The sequence below is a fragment of the Antennarius striatus genome, chromosome 5, assembly GCF_040054535.1.
Source record: "Antennarius striatus isolate MH-2024 chromosome 5, ASM4005453v1, whole genome shotgun sequence".
NCBI classification, from domain to species: domain Eukaryota; kingdom Metazoa; phylum Chordata; class Actinopteri; order Lophiiformes; family Antennariidae; genus Antennarius; species Antennarius striatus.
Window position 1 is genome coordinate 4,988,408 of NC_090780.1, and position 18,885 is coordinate 5,007,292.

At 41.9% G+C, this 18,885-nt stretch overlaps 1 protein-coding gene across 2 annotated transcripts in view; it reads left to right on the forward strand.

Moving 5' to 3' along the window:
• The first annotated feature begins 2,862 nt into the window (after positions 1-2,862).
• LOC137595259 (novel protein similar to human membrane-associated guanylate kinase-related (MAGI-3) (MAGI-3)) overlaps positions 2,863-18,885 on the forward strand; it is a 126,877-nt gene continuing 110,854 nt past the window's right edge. For both annotated transcript variants that reach the window (XM_068315218.1, XM_068315219.1), the window contains exon 1: positions 2,863-3,169. In XM_068315218.1, the coding sequence (XP_068171319.1) occupies positions 2,863-3,169 (307 nt within the window). The remainder of the gene's footprint in view (positions 3,170-18,885) is intronic.

The window sequence follows — 18,885 nt, forward strand, 5'->3', positions numbered from 1 at the left end:
TTACTGATGATAGCTTAAAAAAATCACAGCACATGAAAGGTCTTGGAGGATTTTATTTTAGGTTTTATGTAATTCCATACACACAACATGATTTCTAGACACACAAGAGAAGGGTTTAAAAGGCCAAACCATCTCTAATCTGGATTTTAGTCATGTACAGCCAACACAAAGCCAGCTAATGTGAGCCTAAAATAGCAGTCCATCAGTCATTTAAACAAAATCTTAATTTGCAAGTCTCCCCTCCATAAATCCTAAGGACTCCCTGGAAGCATTTATTTAAGTGTGACTGCTTCAACTCTTTAAAGACTGCTTTTTTGTTTGGGAGGCTTCTCCCCATAGTCAATATGCTAGCATTGTTCATGATCCTCCACCAAGTGATGAATTATTCAGCACATTGTTCAGGGTGGCAACACTGTGTTTAAACTAACGGATCGCATCCTGAGAACAGAAACGACTACTGCTTAATTAATACTACAGAAGGCGTTCTCCCTGCTTCCAGCCATAATGTTAATTAAGTCCATTACATAACAGTGACATACGGCTGTCCTTTGAACAACTCACCCATAATGTTAGTTTTGTTATGTATGGGAGAGATTCTGGAAATGGCAAGTGGTGCATCATTTATATCCAGCTGTGAAACAACAGGAGTGATCTGCAGAGATCAAGTGACATTTACAGAATTGAATTAGTAACCACAGTTGGACTTTAACTCCACTTTACTCATGAATCACTGTGAGTCTTTCATCAAATATCAGAGACCTTTGTCATGAAACCAACATTTGAAGCAAAAGACCCTCAATCCACAGGGACTTGTTCTTCCACGGGAGAACCAAAAATGCAAGATAAATATTTCCAGTAGCTCAAAATGTCTAGATAAGAAACAAATGTTTTGAAATATTATGGAGCCATAAACTTTATCTGGAGGAGGCGTAATACAGGTGATGCTGAGACGAACACCCCACCCACAATGAAACATGGCGGTGGTCTAGTGATGTTCTCGAGCTGCTTTGCTCCCTCAGACAATGGAAATCTGTTGTGTGTAGAGGATAAGATGTTATCCACCTAGCAGGAAAACAGCCCACCATTTGTGAGGAAAACTAAAATTTCACTGTGCTGGCGTCTTATCTGGGGTGTACCCAGCCTTTCACCCGTAGCCATAGCAGATCCGTGACTAGCAAGATGGAAAAAACAGCTGTAGACAAAACGATTGCAATCGTCTCGTCTACAGAAAACGTATGTATGTATGTATGTATGTATGTATGTATGTATGTATGTATGTATGTATGTATCACAAGGACTTCATTAAGTCCACCGTGGCTTACTCTCAGTAGAGGTCCTGGATCATTCTAGAGGGACCACCACAGAGATGCTTGTCAGTCAGGGTTTTATCATTTTGAGATGACCGTAGTCAGCAAAGGTAACGTGTGTGCCATTACTGAGAAAAAAAACTCTATTTGCTTTAATGAGATATAAAAAATATGCTTTGTGATTTGGTTATGCTAAACAACGGGTAAATCGTATATTTGGCCAAGAAACGTAATATGATGAGAAAATTTTATTTCAAGTATAGATCATCATACTTGGGAAAAAAATAAATAAATATATATATATATATATATATAATCTGCTAGATTAATGATAATTCAGCCGTGAATAAAGACCGAAGGTGACTGAAAACATGTTCTCTGCGAACACGAGAAGCAGAAACGATAATGAGCAATTTAATCAGTTCAACTATCCTATTAGTCACACATACTGTAGACACTATTGGGTATGTAGTCTGCCGTGATTGGAAAGAGCTCGAAAACACTTTTTTTTATAATCTCTCCTATTTTGTCGATAGGTGGCGCTGTGGAAACACCTTAATTAAGTGAGGCACCATCCTCAAGAATACTTACCTCTGAGTAAATTAAGTCTTAATAGGGTGTGAGAGGCGTAAAATTACACGCTCGGGGTATTTTTACTGAGTTCCAGACCTATTTTGTCTGATATTTATGATAAATCCCTTAAGTGTTTACATACAATTCAAATAATATGAACTCAAGATGACAATAGGTTACAGTATATATTGCCAGACTCATACATTATATATATATTTTAAATTTATTACCACGAAAAACCGGAGGATGGAGCCAGCATGAGTGTCTGGAGGATCCCGCTCCCGACGAGCGTAAAGCGGGCGTCTCTGCGCTTGACAGCGTCTCTCTCGGCGCTGCCAGGTGTGTTCGAACCAGCAGCGGAATAAACGACCGCAGATTCCTCTCAGCTCAGTCAGCAGGAGCTGAATCTCAGCGACACAAACCGGCTGCAGAGGGACGCGATATTTCCCTGCTACCCACAGGTATGAGGGACGTCTCACTGACGCTGTAGATCACAGACATCCCACGATCTGTCACCGTGAGTAAAATCCGCTGTTTGTTTTGTGTGTGTCCCCCCCCCCCCCAATTGATTGTTGTCGGGAGGCTCTCCTAGAGACGAAGAAAAACGCAGATATGTTTCCAGAGCAGCGATGAAGACCCCAACATGTGAATTCATCTCGTTTTAACCACCTCGCCTGTTTTTACGCACACGGTGCGCTTGGAATTGCCACCCAGGCAATTGCGCGCACGTCGGACCCGACAAGCCCGCGGAATGAACCGAGCTTGGGCGCAGATTCGCGTGTGAAAACCAGCCTCCTCCACGTTAGGAAAGATGAGAGCCCAAGCTGGTCGGAAGAACAACTCCGGAGGATTTATTGGGCCTCGTCATTTCGCGTTCGTTTAACAATAGCAGCCTGAGTCGACTGCAACCAAATCGTTAATTGTTTGGGTGGAAAAAAAAAAAAAGAAGAAGAAGAAGAAGAAGAAGAAGAAGGGAGAAACCATGTCCAGAACGCTGAAGAAGAAGAAACACTGGTCCAGTAAAGTGGTGGAGTGCGCGGTGTCGTGGGGGAACCTGGGGGACTTTGGCTCCGTGGTGGAGGTCCTAGGAGGAGCGGAGCTGGGACTGTTCCCCCACCTGGGGCAGATGAAACTGGACGTGCTGGTGTGTCACGTCGGGAAGCTGCCCTACTACGGAGACGTCCTGCTGGAGGTGAACGGAACGCCCGTCAGTGGACTTACAAACCGAGACACCCTGGCTGTCATCCGGCACTTTCGGGAGCCGATTCGCTTGAAGACGGTCAAACCAGGTGCGTCCCTGCTGCTGGAGCTCTGTTTAAGATGGACGCTTTAATATGTGGCAACTCTCACCTTCATCCACATCAATGTCGGCAACATCGGTCTGTTTACAGCCAGTGTTCATCATCCCTGAACATTCAGAGGCTAAAGTATCCATATAAAAGTCATGCATAGATTTATTTTTAAGATGTCTCCCCCGTATAAGTTGAAACACATTTATTTTCCATTGACACACCACCTTTGCATTTAAAAAAAAAAGTAATATAATTGGAGTAAAATATAATTAAATTTTACTTAAACGTATCCAACAGTCTCCTCATCCACTTCTTCCTTCCATCCCTAAACATCTAATTGCCCAGGTCTCTCACACTGTCGTCAGGGCAAGCAAATGGTGATAATGGTAATAATGGCATCTAGCCCAGATGGAGCCTTCCAGGCTAAGTGCACTTACATGCATAGGAATAAGTCCTAATTACATTTTCCATTATTCAAGATACTCCACTGCCGTTGGCCAGCAGCTCCAGTGGTTTGTAGGGTCGCATCTCACTCCGCATCCGACTCTCAAAGGATGTTGTCTTCAGCATCCAAACTGTGATAATGAGGCCTAAAAGCAGTGACGCATGCTTAGATCCTCAGGTGATGCGTTTTGTAGGTGAGGGAAATGGTTGTGCTGTGATTCACTGATGCTCTTAGCAACAACTGAGATGGTTCAAAATGTTCAGCGGCTGCAGCTGAGTCCCAGGACTGGAGGCCAGGATCCCTGAACATCAGCTGTATGCGTGCACGTGCCCACTCAGGATGTGTGTTGGGCTGCTACGTGTTTCAGACCGTGGAGTTGTCTTGCATATTTTTTAAGTACAGTACTTGATTTATTGAATATTGCCTTCAAGCCACAGAATGATGAATAGTGCTATGTTTGCCTGGATTTATGAGCCTGCTGCCTATTAGTGTGCATCCACATAAAAGTGTATGTGTGTGTGTGTGTGTGTGTGTGTGTGTGTGCATGTGTGTGTATTTCATGGCTGCGTACTCCCAAGAGCTCCTAACACCACACTCTCTGCCCCACTAACCAAGGATGATTAATAAAGGGCATGGAGGAATGAGAGCGAGTGAGAGAGGGAGAGAGAGAGAGGCATAAAAATATTGGGAAGATCTGTTTTGTGCTTCAGGCTTAACTTCAACACAAGGCTGTTTTGGCTCTTTAAAGCTCACTGGGAAGTAATTGGTGGCAAGACACTAGTCAAAATTCCCCTTCACCTATTTCTTCACTGTTAAACTTACCAGTCTGGTCTATATGCCCATGTTCCTTTTCACTCATCTGGCACAACCAGCATTGTATTCTGTTTGGGGGGGAAAAAAATCTCACAAAACCCCTCTGGCGTCAGTGTACAGATGGGCTTGTTATATTGTATGATTTTGTATAGTGCATGTGCACTCTTCTGCGCAGCATATAATTCCTGTGTTGTGATCTCGTGTATAATTCACACCTCTTGCATAATTGACTTGTCGAGTCAATTTTCCCCACTCTGACGGAGGCAGTGGGACTTTAGCATCAGCTTTTCAACATGGAACCCCTGGAAGCTGAGCTTAGATGATGGAAGCCAGCAGCAACGGACGGATTCTCTGCGTCCACCAGACGTTCCCTCTTGGTCTTCCTGCTTCACTGGTGCTGCTGGGCTTCCTGAGCTGCTGGTGACATCTAGGGTGGGGCTTCAAGAGGGGAAAGTGCACTGAGTTGCATTAGCAGAAATGGAGACTTGATGAATGGATGGAGAGACAGAATGCAAGATGCATGTTTTGATAGAGGATATTAGCTATTTCAGATGTGAGCTGAAGAGGCTGCATGCAGCATTTCTTGTGCTTTTCTCTAGCTGCCTCTGGCATATCTTGTCTTCTCTTTGGATTGCTTCATGTATACACCCTCACATACATCCCTTTTTACTGCTTTGAAATGAAGAACTTCACACTAATCCGATACCACCAATTCCACTGTGAGTTGGACGTGCCTGTTTTCTTTGATTAAGCTAGGAGATGCCTTTACCAGAAGCTCCGCACTCACCACAGAAATCTATTTCTGTCAGTGCCCTAGACTAAGGATTGAAAAAGATACCTGATGTAAAGCTTTGTGATGTCTCCCAGAATTCTTTTTCTGACACTCTGTTATTTTTCTGGCATGTCTCCTTTATGTTTGCAGCCTCATCACTGTGAAATCAGAACATACCTAGAACCTATGCATTTATATGCAGCTGAAAGGCTGACGACTCTCACATCAGACAAACATTTTTCCAGTGCAGCACATAGTGTCACTGGAGCAAAAACCTCTCTTGCCTTTTGGGTGATTAACATTAGCTGTGGAAATGTTTTAAACACATTCATATGAGGTTTGCCTTTAAAATTGATGCATTCTGCCATTGCAGGCTCTTGTGTCTCAGCCAGCAGCTGAAATGTGCTTTAAATATTTAATATATCTAAAAGCAGATGCCAGATTGGAGGTGTCTTTAAGTGACACATTAAGAATGTGTTGATTTAAAGATAACCCTTTTTTACTTCATGATTTTTAATAGTTGATATTGTTTCGATAATGAGACCTTATTGCAGAATCCTTTCATGCTTCTCTGCATAGCCAACATCCAAGGCAAATTGTGCTCTTATTGTGGGAATCAAATTACATAATCAAATTTGCTTTTGATAATTTCCCTTGCATTACATTTAAGCTACCTGCTTTTTGCTCACACATTAGCATAGCTGCTGATCATGCCAGCAGAGAATAAAAGGGAGTGACAGAAGCCCCTAAGCCCCTCTATCAAACTGCAATAGTGAGTGTGGGTTAATCACATTAATGCACTTCTCATATCAGGAAGTGCTTCTCAATGGAACCATCCTCTTGACAGGCGATGCTTTGTCACAGTAAAAAGATTTGCAAAAGGCTGCAAAAAAATAGAGGAAAAGAAAAAAAAACCCTGGGGATTGAGAGTGAGAGTGGGAAAGCAGCAGACTAGAAAGGAGGGTCAAATATCATAGATGTGTGCTCCTGCCTTAGAGATGTTTCTGACAATCAGATGAATGGAGATGTAGAGCCTTCATAATGCACTTCCTTTTTGGCACAGAACACCTGACTGTAAGGCTCTATGTAAGGCTCTATGAGCTCTTTCTCCATGATTTTACAGTGGTTTTGGGACTTACGGTTATTCAATAAAAAAATTGTTGTGTTAAAATCTATCTCGCCTTTGTGACTGATCCGATGGCTCTGCCATTGGATGAGTTTGGTGTTTCATACTGTAGCTGTTCATTCATCGTAAACAGCTTCACCCGGTGTGGCGGGTCGCGGGGGGCTGGAGCCTCTCCCAGCTGATCGAGGGCGTGAGGCGGGGAAAACTCCGGGCGCAATGCCAAGCCACACAGAGATGCAGACAAACATGCACACACTCACACCTACGGTCAATTTGGAACTGGTCAGTTAACCTGAAGCCCATGTTTTTGGCGGTGGGAGGAACCCGGAGAACCCGGAGAGAACCCACACTTTAGTCTGCTGTGTGTGTGTGTGTGTGTGTGTGTGTGTGTGTGTGTGTGTGTGTGTGTGTGTGTGTGTGTGTGTTGTAGTGTGCTGTCTACAAATGTCTCACTTTCTAGGCTTGGCATTCCCTGAAATAAAACCACTCTTAATCTCACTTTTGCCAACTGGCTTGATAGATAAAGGCTGGATGGAACAAACAGACTCTGTACACACAATGGGTTTTAGGTGCTGGTGAATTCTCATTTGCCTTATTAATAATTTGTAGGCAACACAGAATTCAAAAATGAAACCTGGCAAACCTTCACTAGATGCTTCCATAATATACTGGGAGAATTGCCTCAGCCACTCCTCTACCTCTGTATCTATTGAGACCCATATGGAGGACCTCAAGGATAACGGTTTGCTTTTGTACGTTTTGACCCATTAACTGCATGTATGTACACTCTGCACTGATGATCAGCTCCTAAAGCAATATGTTTTTCATAGCACCCAGGCTGCCTCTGTGTTCAGATCACTGCATTTGTAGAAATATCCGTTCATGTACTTCCATTAATTAACATGTGACAGCAAACAGTATTGAACAGTGTCCATTAAAGCAATGAGTTTATTCAGTTGTCATAAAGATGGATGTGATGTATGGAAGTCATTAGTTTTCAGGCTTTGACAAGATAATGGTGTTGAAAAATGTCAATGACATCATACTTCTTGTTACACTGACAATGGCAAGGACGTGGCAAAGATAATGGCTCTGTCCAACAGTTGAGACACTTTACTGAGAACTACTGTATAACTACACTAGAGTCAGAGGGGCAGGTGTAAAACCAAAATGGACCAATCTTAAGATATTTTCATTTGAAGAAATGAGCTGTTTGTGACCCACAAGGAAAAGTCAGAGGAATGGCAAAGTCTCATAGGTTTAAGACCCGGAAATCATAACCGTTTCACAGGGATTCATTAACCAGTTGCTCAATTACTGCAATTTAGACCAGAGGATAGGGACCAACAGAACAGCACGGCATCCCCTGAGTCTTGTCCTGATTATTTGACACTAACAAATTACCAGCATCGGAGAGGGAAAGCACAGCATCAAACTCTCCTGTTCCGTTAACTTTACCAGACTGCTGGCATGTCACCACGCTCGTCCGTCAATGTTGTGCTGCTCAGGGACACTCGAGCGACTCTGGGAAGCGGGTTGCTGCAACACCTGAGCATCACAGTCAGCAGGAGTGTTGTTGCGTTGCCGTTCTTAAACTCTCCTTATTAATGTCTGACAAACTTTCATTGGTATCTTTCTCTGTGCTCCCTTTTCACCAGGACACAAAAAGTATCGTGCTTTGGTGTTGATTTACATCTTTAATTCACTGTGCAGCAAAGAACACTGCTGCTAACCAGGTTCAATTATAAATGTCTTTGTTATCATAGGCCCACAAATGCTGTGAAAACCTGGGTCAAGTGTAGCCTCTGAATACTTGTTTTAAACGAGCTGAAAAGGAAGATGACCCCATTTCTCTTCCTCCCTGTATTTCCTGGTAACCATCTTGTGCATTTGTGTTTGTTTTGCCCTCACTGTAACGTTTTTGAAAGCATTTTGTTGATTTGCAGTTTGTTTGTCCTCTTTGACTCTCATGAAGCATTTCCCATATGTGCCTGTGGCAGCTGTCACAATTCTAGTGCAGTGATAATGTATTCTATACACATCCTCACGCTAAGCAGACACACACACACACACACACACTCACAAAGGTAGACTTTGAAAAAATGTCCATTTTGCCATATTAAAGTACTTTTTTCCTGATGACTTGCTGACTGTAGACAATCTGCAAAATGCTCACCATGCAAGTATCAGTGTTTTTGTGGAGGCATTTTAAATATAAGGTAAAAGAGAACTTCAATAATTAAAATTCATTAAATACATCCTTCTACTGAAATATATCCATCCATACATCAACTTTCTTGAAGACAAGACGACTGTAATCGTCGTCTCGATGGAGTCTACCCCAGTTGGCTGCGGACGGGAGGCGGGGTACACCCTGAACGCATCGCATCTCAAGGCTGAAATATATGAAGGACTGAATACGGTAAAGGAAGTGGTTACTTTTTCATAGAGCTGCGACTATCGATTCTTAACTGATTGAAGGTAATATTATATATTATAAGATATAATATATTATATTAGTGTTTTAAAGAGTAAATAAAACGGGTTTCTTAGAATTAACAACCTATGCTTTGTTGACTGCAGGGGAGTCAGCAGATGCAAGACATATATACCATCTATCAGCCTTGCCACCTCATACAGCTAATAATGGAAAGGTTCACCATGCACCCACTGACCCCCACTCTCTTTGGACATTTCCTGTCATTTTCTTCAGTCCATTTCTCTATTTCAACCCCCACAGTCATTTGTCTCTGTGATGACTAAAGGCTTTGACAGATGACATGAGGTGTCACAAGAGCAAAGGGAAAGAAATGATTTGCAGAAAACTCAAACTCTGTGATACATGATGATCAGTTAGTCTGCGACGTCAGTGGGTGGGGTTCAATGAGTGAGGTGTTGTTAAGCAAAAACAATCCGATAAACAAGGCATGGGGAGTGTTGTCCATTCAAAGCAAATCCCCTTGGCTTCCAGAAGACACAGAAGCAACTGATAGGGTGGGGTTGTCTCATCCCTTCCTGATTTTATACACCACTGCCTTTGCCATTAGTCTAAGACACATTTTTGTGATTGTCTTAGTTCAAATTATTCTTGTAGTGTTCTGTGTCTGAAATCCATAATTTTTTTCCCATGTCTCTGTAGATTTTAACATATTTAATCACATTTTAGACCGATAAAAATCATCTGGGATCATTTACTAGTTCTTGGTCTGCGTCTCTGGGGATTTGTTCTCAAACCTCAGAGAGATTAGTAGGCATTATCTTTTGAAATATCTTAATTATGTCTTGTACCTAATTGCTTTTTGGGCGAATATAACTAATAAAATTTAATCTTGTACTAGACAGAAGTTTTTGTCAAAGTACAATACACTGAATATGAGAATTATTATGCAGTGCGCCATCGGGTCTTCACGTATCAACGTTCATGACTTCACCTCATCACGGATTTTTGTTAGGCAGTCACGTGATGCAGTACACACATTCTATTGGCTGACGGCCTCCGGAAGTGCGCTCGTTCTGTGAGTCTCGGACTTAAGTGAGACACAAAAGTGCTTTAAACAGTCGATAAGAGTGTGGGAAAAGCTAATGCAGACAGAAGGTGGTTTAATATCAGTATGAGGAGGGTCATAAACTTTTAAATTACCGTAAATAATAATATGAATAGTTTGTAGCTCTATCGCAGAATTCATTAATCACGTGGGGTTCCTGGAAGGCATTAACCATGAGGAACGAGGTTGCACTGTACTTTTATTTATTTAGTGCAACATTGCACCAGTTTGACAGTAACACCACTGCAGAGCAGAGCTGCCAAAAGACTATAGCATCTTTGTTTGAAGTCTCCAATACTTAGTACTGAGCTTTTTGTGGGAGAGTTGGAGGGAGTTTGTGTTATTACAACTAGAAAACAAAGAGTAAAGGTGCTCCCAGTCTCATCTTTAACAATTCATCAACACCAGAGTGAGATACTCCACTTGTGCTGGGCGCGTACGTATGTGTGCTGTTGGTAACGGCACAGCTAAGAGGCAGGCCACAGTCAAAACACAGCATGACAGCAGCTGCCCAGCTTACTCCCATTATTCCCACTTCAATCAAAATGGAGCTGTCACACCTGCAGTGATGCCATTGTGAATGGCATCCTGGGAACAGGTATTCAAGTCAGATCTGTACATTCTGAAATGGATGTCATTGACATCACGTGATGTTTGCCCTGTAGAAGTGAAACATTTCCAGCTTTTCTTTATGGATTGTGTTTAGTTTTTATAGAACATTTGGATTTCTAGATGTATGTTATAAGAAGTAGGAATGACATTTTAAGCTTCACCTTTTTGTCTCATCTCTAAGCTGCTGTATTCTGAATTAGGTTGTTTAACTTTCAACCTCCTGTTTTTTGTTGTTGTTGTTTTTTTCTCTTATTTTTTGAAATAACAAAAAAACAAATACAAAACACAAAAAATATTCACGGACATTAGACCAATGACCACTTCGTTTTTCCCAAGGACAAGGTCAGAAATGTAACAGGTTTTAATACATCTTTCATCATTCAGTTAACACCCAAATATTTTTTAACACAATTCCAACTCCGATTAAATATGTCCATCTTCAGTTGGAGTCTTGCAGTCATCTGTTCCATTGTGTAGATGTGTTTTGGTTATTGTTGGTAGTTTTGCATCCTTAGTTCATAGTTATCATCTTCTTGGCAATAAAAGAATCTGCATCATGTAGCTCTGATCCGCATTGTATATCTCCCAGAGATAATGCCCAGCAATAACAATTTAGGATTTGAACCAATAGTCTCCTCCAAAATGTTCTCCGTTTCTTTTGTAACATTTCTCCAAAAATCTTCGGATTACTGGGCAATCCCAAAACACCTGTGTGTGATTCCTTTTCATTCCACAGTTCCTCCAGCAGAAACTTAATGAGTAGTCCTCGGCATATAGAGAGATGTTAAAATGTGTATTGAAGCATCTCATTTTCAGTTTCCAATCACATTTTTCTTCCATAACTATTTATTACTGACTGCTGGAACATAAATCTTTCCATTCCTTCTTGTCAAGTATGGTCTTAAATTCTAATTCCCATTTTTCTTGGATGCAACATGTATTTTAGGAGGTATCAGCCCCGAGTCTTTTGCATATACAGTATGTGAGACACATTTTTTTTAGTAGGAAGACCTTTTTCTGTAATGGTAATAAAATATTCTTCAATTCCATTCGGATTTCTGCACATTTCCTTTTCTTTATGGCTAATAGTACAGTGCCATATTTTAAAGTAGCTATACAAGTCATCCTATGGAAGTGTAAATTGTTCCTGTAATTGAACAAAAACTTTTAACTTTTGTTCCATCAAATAACTGATTAATAGTGTCTCTTATCAGACCAATCTTTGAAAACCACTGTCCCACACAGGATGAGGAAACTCGGGGTTTCCTGAACTCATCGTGGCTCTGCAGATTGATTCAGGGCACCTGAACATTTTTTTTAACGGCTGTCCACACTTTTAAAGTATGTTTTATCAGTTAATTTTCTATTTTGAATTTATTGACAGATTTATTGATAGAAAAGGCAGTACAGCCAAAGCTATACCCATGTTTGTGCTCTGTTCTGCATTCATCCACCTGGTTTCCTCATCGTTTGTAATCCATGCCACCATTGCAATTAGTTGAGGTGCCCAGTAGTATTTTTTTAAATGGGACAAATCCAGGTCTCCCCTGTCTTTTGACATGAGGAGTTTTAAGTCTTATCTTTGACCTTTTTTCTGTAAAATAAACTTGGAAATTAGTTTGTTTAAAGGTCCCATATTATACTTTTTTCATGTCTTTCAGCATCCAGATGTTCAACGACACTGTATTTGAAATGTCTTGCACCAAAGTGATCAGTAGTCCTCAATATCTTTGATTGAAATCACTTCTGCACCAAACCCCTTGGTGTTAATGGGGCGTGGCTCTGAGCTCCCCATCTCCATCCCCCTATCCCCTCTGAGCGACCTCTATCAACAGCTTCCTCCCCCCTTGGGTTCATGTGCGTTTTGCATGCGACACTTGAACGCCCGCGAAAGTTGATTAGATCAATATTTAATTGAAGATACTGAGGACCACGGATCAATTTGGGGCAAGACATTTCAAATACAGTGTAGCTGAACATCTGACTGTTGAGTGACATTAATTAAAAAAAGCATAACATGGGACCTTTAATGAAAAAAAAAAAAGTGTTTTTCCTGACATTTACAGCAGAGTGAGGAATCACTGGAAGTTAATGGTCACAGAATCAGGATAACATAATCAGGAAGTGAGTGTGGTGGATACAGGCCATAATGGCAGCTTTTAATGAGGTGTGTGTGTGTGTGTGTGTGTGTGTGTGTGTGTGTGTGTGTGTGTGTGTGTGTGTGTGTGTGTGTGTGTGTGTGTGTGTGTGTGTGTGTGTGTGTGTGTGTGTGTGTGTCAGTCAGATACAGACAAGGGATGGAGGCGTTTTGTATGAGCAAGCAACATGATCTCTCAGACTTTCTGTAAATCTGCTGTGCTTGGAAGAAAGACCATTATGGAAATTGAGAATTAGTTGGGAATTAACTCTAATTGCATCATCGTTTGTAGCCCTTAGGAGAAATGGTGATAACGCTGTAAACCATACAAATAACATGTTCTAAATAGTATGTTGGATTTTCTATGGAATTGTTTTCAGTGCTGTGTTCTTGGAGATTTCTATTCACATATTCAAAGTGTTCAGAGATTTTTTTGACTTTATCTGCTTTCTGGAGATCTATTCACTCTTGTGTCTGACGGCGGTGAGCTGTATCATAAAAATGAATTGGTGTTATCGGTTTTTCCTCTGGAACCTATAGAAACCCCTAAACATTAAATAGCTTAAAAGGAGTCATCAGAGGAAATCAAAATCCCCAAAACATGTTCATATGTGACGCAACTACAACTGTGTAAACAGGGTTCTGTCTCTAGTGTGATATTTTTGCTGCATTTTTGTTGCTGCCTTGCTCATCAATGTGCATCAGTCATATCCTGTTCATGTGAAATAGAGCTGAGGATAGAAGCATCTTCTCAGTCAAGTGTCTGACAGCAGATTGGAGGGGACGGCTGGTGAGGAGTCTTTCCTTGGTCTTAGAGTCTTGTTTATTTTACCAGAGGCACAGCAGCCATACGGCGGCTGACTGACCCAGCGCTGTCATGAAGGACGTTATCTTTATGCAACAATGATTGCTACTCGCTACACTGCCTCTGCCCCCCACCCCCCCTTCAGCTGTGTTGAATGATGGCACATTTGGTTGCCAGTGTGTCACTACTCACTGTTCTGTTATCCAGATGTGCATTATCCTCCAACTGGTGTTTATCATTGCAAGATAGGGGCTCAGGTCACCTCCAGACAGCTCACAGGTAATGGGCCTTGACGTCTGAATTAGTCTGCTTTTTCAAAGGGTGATTATCAAACAGTTTAGGATTCCGGGAGCATCTTGATATACTGCCATAAGCAGGCAGGGGAAATGGGCAGCTGGGGTGCTGCTGCTGTGTGGCTTGTGATGGGAGGCTTGCCAGTAATATGTCTCATCATAAAGTTGTCACGGTGTGGTTTTCTAAATGACAGAGGAAGGGATGGAGACAGTGGCTGTGGCCAGTATGGTTGATCATTTGCACTGTTGATTTTGCCACTTAACTGATATTATTTTCAATAGTTGACACTCTTCTTCTTTTCCTTTCAGCTTTTCAGGGGTCACCACAGTGAATCAGTTGCCTCCATCTAACCCTGTCTTCTGCATTCTCTTCTCTCACACCAACTACCTTCATGTCCTCTTTCAGTACATCCATAAACCTCCTCTTTGGTCTTCCTCTAGGCCTCCTGCCTGGCAGTTCAAAACTCAGCATCCTTCTACCAATATATTCACTATCTCTCCTCTGGACATGTCCAAACCATCTCAGTCTGGCCTCTCTGACTTTATCTCCAAAACCTCTAACATGTGCTGTCCCTCTGATGTACTCATTCCTGATCCTATCCTTCCTGGTCACTCCCAGAGAGAACCTCAGCATCTTCATCTCTGCTACCTCCAGCTCTGTCTCCTGTCTTTTCCTCAGTGACACTGTCTCTAGACCAAATTGCGGCTAACCTTAATTCCTCTGCTTTCCAGGACAAACCTCCACCTCTCTAGCTTCTCCTCCACCTGTTGTTTGCTCTCACTACAGATCACAATGTCATCTGCAAACATCATACTTCATGTCTGTCAGCCTGTCCATCACCATAGTGAACAAGAAGGGGCTCAGAGCTGATCCCTGATGCAGTCCCACCTCCACCTTGAACTCCTTCTGTCACACCTACAGCACATCTCACACCTATGTCCTGCACTGCTCTAACTTATCTGGCACTCCAAACTTCCTCATACAATACCACAGTTCCTCTCTGGACACCCTGTCATAAGCTTTCTCCAGATCTACAAAAACACAATGCAGCTCCCTCTGGCCTTCTCTGTACTTCTCTATCAACATCCTCAAAGCAAATACTGCATCTGTAGTACTTTTTTTGTGCATGAAACCGTACTGCTACACACAAATGCTCACTTCTGCCCTTAGTCTAGCTTCAACTACTCTTTCCCATAACTTTGTTGTATGGCTCATCAGCTTTATTCCTCTATAGTTGCCACAACTCTGCACATCTCCCTTGTTCTTAAAAATGGGCACCAGCACACTTCTCCTCCATTCCTCAGGCATCTTCTCACTATTTAAGATCCTGTTGAACAACTCAGTCGGAAACTCTGCTGCCACCTCTCCTAGACTTCCTTACCTCCACAAGTTGTCAAAGTATGGTTTTCCAGATGACAGAGGAAAGGATGGAGAGAGTGGCTGTGGCAAGTATGGCTATTCATTTGCACTGGTGATTTTGCCACTTAAACTATATAACTTTTATTAATTGACACTGCAGTATGAATTACAAACCAAACTGACGCACAACTTAATGCACAACAGAGCTTTCTCTTTCCTGCCTTTTGTTTCTTGGCTGTCTGAGCGTTATCCATTCTGCGGCTCTTTTATTATTCCTGAGCTGTGCGACTCGCTGTGTGCTTGTAGCGTCAGGCGAACGGCTGGCTTTGTAGAATCTTAATAGCAGGGAGCTAGCACCAGGCCTTCCATTCTCAGCTTGCTGCAGGCGTGTGACTGAATGCCAATGAGACATTACTGTTTAGGTTATGTGGATCAGGGGAGCTGTGGCAGGCAGGATCTGAGTAGCTGCAGAGCCATCAACAAGGTGAGGATCGTGCCTGTCTGCTCCTAGAGGCTGCACAACAAGAGGGGCTCTCAGTGTTTGGGTTATTGCAACTCACCTAATCATCAGAATGCTCCCTCTCTTGTGCTTTTCTGCCAAGAGGGAGATAATATAAGTGCATCCTGTTCTGCTTTGCGCCACCTCCTCTGTATTATACTGTCCAAGAAAGTGAGGCAATTCAGGAACGACAAATGATAAATGACACTAACGTAAAAGTGACCAGGTATCTTCTTCTCTTCTCTTCTCTTCTCTTCTCTTCTCTTCTCTTCTCTTCTCTTCTCTTCTCTTCTCTTCTCTTATTTATATTTTTGTAATGACACTTAACACTACGTTTCAGTATATTGTTCTAATTTTCAATATAAGTGCTGTGGGCTAGAATAGACTCCAGTAACTTTTGATGCACTTTCTTTTTTTTCTTGAATCAGTGTTAATTTTTTTAAAACCCCGCACAGTATAAGACATACTAAGTTGGTCGGTATTGTATCCTTAATTTTTAATGGCAGGGCTATGAATTTTGTTTTTTCGATAAGACTTGATTTAACTAAATGGACTGTTGCGAATTGGTGTGTACTATTTTAATTCACTTTTGTCTGAATAAATAGACATTACAGAAGAGTGAACATTTGATTTTGCATAATGTTTACTGGTGAAGGATTGAGTGAAATGTTTGAATAAATTTGTGTGTTATGCTACATCTTTAAAATGCCACATACAGGGTGGTGTCTCCAGTAATGCAGGACCTGTTAATGTAATATTAATGAAGAGCTGTAATGCACATGGGCTTTTACACACACACACACACACACACACACACACACACACACACACACACACACACACACACACACACACACACACACACACACACACACACACACATGCACAGGAATCAGCGTATTAAGCTGTTTCTTCCACAGCATGCACGTGGTTCTCCACATGACACAGATGCTGTTAACAGTGGGATGGAACGAGTGGAAGCTTCAGTCACCCTGTCACTGCTTAATCTGATTACAGATGGTTTCACACACTTATGCCAACCGATGAGGAGAGGGCATCAGCTAACAGATAAATAGATGAGCCCTGGTTGTTAACAGCTGTGGTGGACAGTTGTGGTTTTTAGGAAGTAGAAGGCATGTGACAGTAGTCCACTGTATTGCATCATAGTGGTATTATCAGCAGTGTGTATTTGTGATTGGTGTGAAAATTTACACCACATCTGCCATAAACTCTGTTATGGGGGTGAGTTTGTTTCAGTGGTAAAACGGTCCGAGCGTAGTTGTCTGGTTATGAGATGGTTGGTGGTTCAATCCCCAGCCAAAATATCTATGGGCAAGATACTAAACCCCAAATCCCAGTGGCTGTTCTAGTGGTGTGAATGGTTACCACTCTCAAGAAGGATGTGATCCCTGTCACCATCACCTCATGTGAAAGGTGAAAGGGATCAGTAAAAGTCCAAACTTTATTAAAGGGGCCCTAACCCGACCACCTCCTAGAATCTGGTAAACAAGCGTTTCCTGCATCAAATATTTGGAATTTTAGTAATTCATGGCCTGAACCTAATCAAAACAATCAGATTTTGCTAGAGCGCAATTTGTGATGTAAAAAATTGCGCTCGTGATTGCACAGAGTGATTGATGATCCCCAAGGGGGAGTTCGTTGAGGCTACGGTAGCATTGTGCAGTGATGTCCTAGCTCAGAGCTATACACTGAACGTTCCTCACTAACTGTTGAAGTCAGCTAGCGTTTGGCTAAAAATTTAGCTCTGCTTCAGTCGTGTGTGTGTGTGTGTGCGCCTGTGCGCTTAAGGCATATCTTCATCGTCATAGAGAACACAGCTGCGTGTATCCACACTAGTTTATCCTGACTACTGCATAGACTAGTGCATATGGAGAAGGCCAGTGTGAGTAAGACCATAGATCAAAGCATCAGGTGTGTGCGCACGTTTAAGTGTGTCATGCAAACACAACGAATGTGAACGCGAGGGAGGAAGTTTGTGTTGATAGAGGGCACTCGGAGGGGTAGGGGAGTGGAGATAGGGAGCTCAGAGCCGTGCCCCATTAACACTGAGTGTTTGGGGGCAGAAGTGATTTTATCAATAGCCAATTAAAGATATTGAGGACCACGATCACTTTGGAGCAAGACATTTCAAATACAGGGTTGTTGGACATCCGGCAGCTGAATGACATGAATTATAAAGAGCATAATACAGGACCTTTGAGACTTCAAACATGAAGCTACAGATCTACATTTCACACAGCACATCCTTGCTTCAGTGTTTGACTTTATTTCTCCTTTTATAGTCATTATGTTAACGTCCCTCAAGTGTATAAAATTGAGTGTGTTTATGTCAGACACATTCTCGCATGTGTTTCATCACTGATTAATTATATGGAACAAACTGGGGAGGGGTGTAGCTTAACATCATGATCATCATACATTTAGTATGGCTGTAGCTGCCAGTGATAAAAAAAAATGCCAGCAGTTAGAGAGTTGATCGGTGGGAGCTGGCAGAAAATCTACAGGGGATCAAAAGAACACAGCTTATTTCTTCTTAATTGTTACTTTTTAATGCAAAGCTCAAATTTTGCAAAGGTACCTCAACTGACAATTTTTTTCCACTTATCAAACTTATTTATGTGTCTGTTAGATGTAATGATACACATCGGCTGTTCACGGGGCACTAGTACAGCTACTTGTGTTAAGAAGACTGGTAAAAAGTAGAGTAGTACCTTGACATGTGAGCAACTCAACATACGAGTTTTTTGAGCTGTGAACTGTCGCTCGGTCCATGTTTTTGTCTGACATACAAGCAAAAATCTGATTTAAGAGTCGTGCTTCAGGATCACCACTAGTTGGCAGATGAATACATCAGCTCGGACCAAATCTCGTTCTTCACCACGCTTTGTCCGCAGAGTAAAAATATAGCTTGTATGTGCACACATGACTCTTGCGTTTCTTTTCATAATTTATTATTGTTTATGTTATTTATATGTAATTAATTATGCACTACTTTCACGTAACACTGCATCTCCCTGTACTCCTGTCTACTGTCCTTAGTCCTCTGTGTCCCACTTCTTCTTAGCTAACCTCTTCCTCTGTACACACTCCTGTACCTCCTCATTCCACCACCAAGTCTCCTTATCTACTTTCCTTCCAGATGACTCACCTAGTAGTCTCCTACCTGTCTCCCTGATCACATTAGCTGTAGTCGTCCAGTCATGTGGAAGCACCTCCTGACCATATAGAACTTGTCTTAACTTCTTTCATCATGCAACACTCTTCCTTTTTCAGCTTCCACCATTT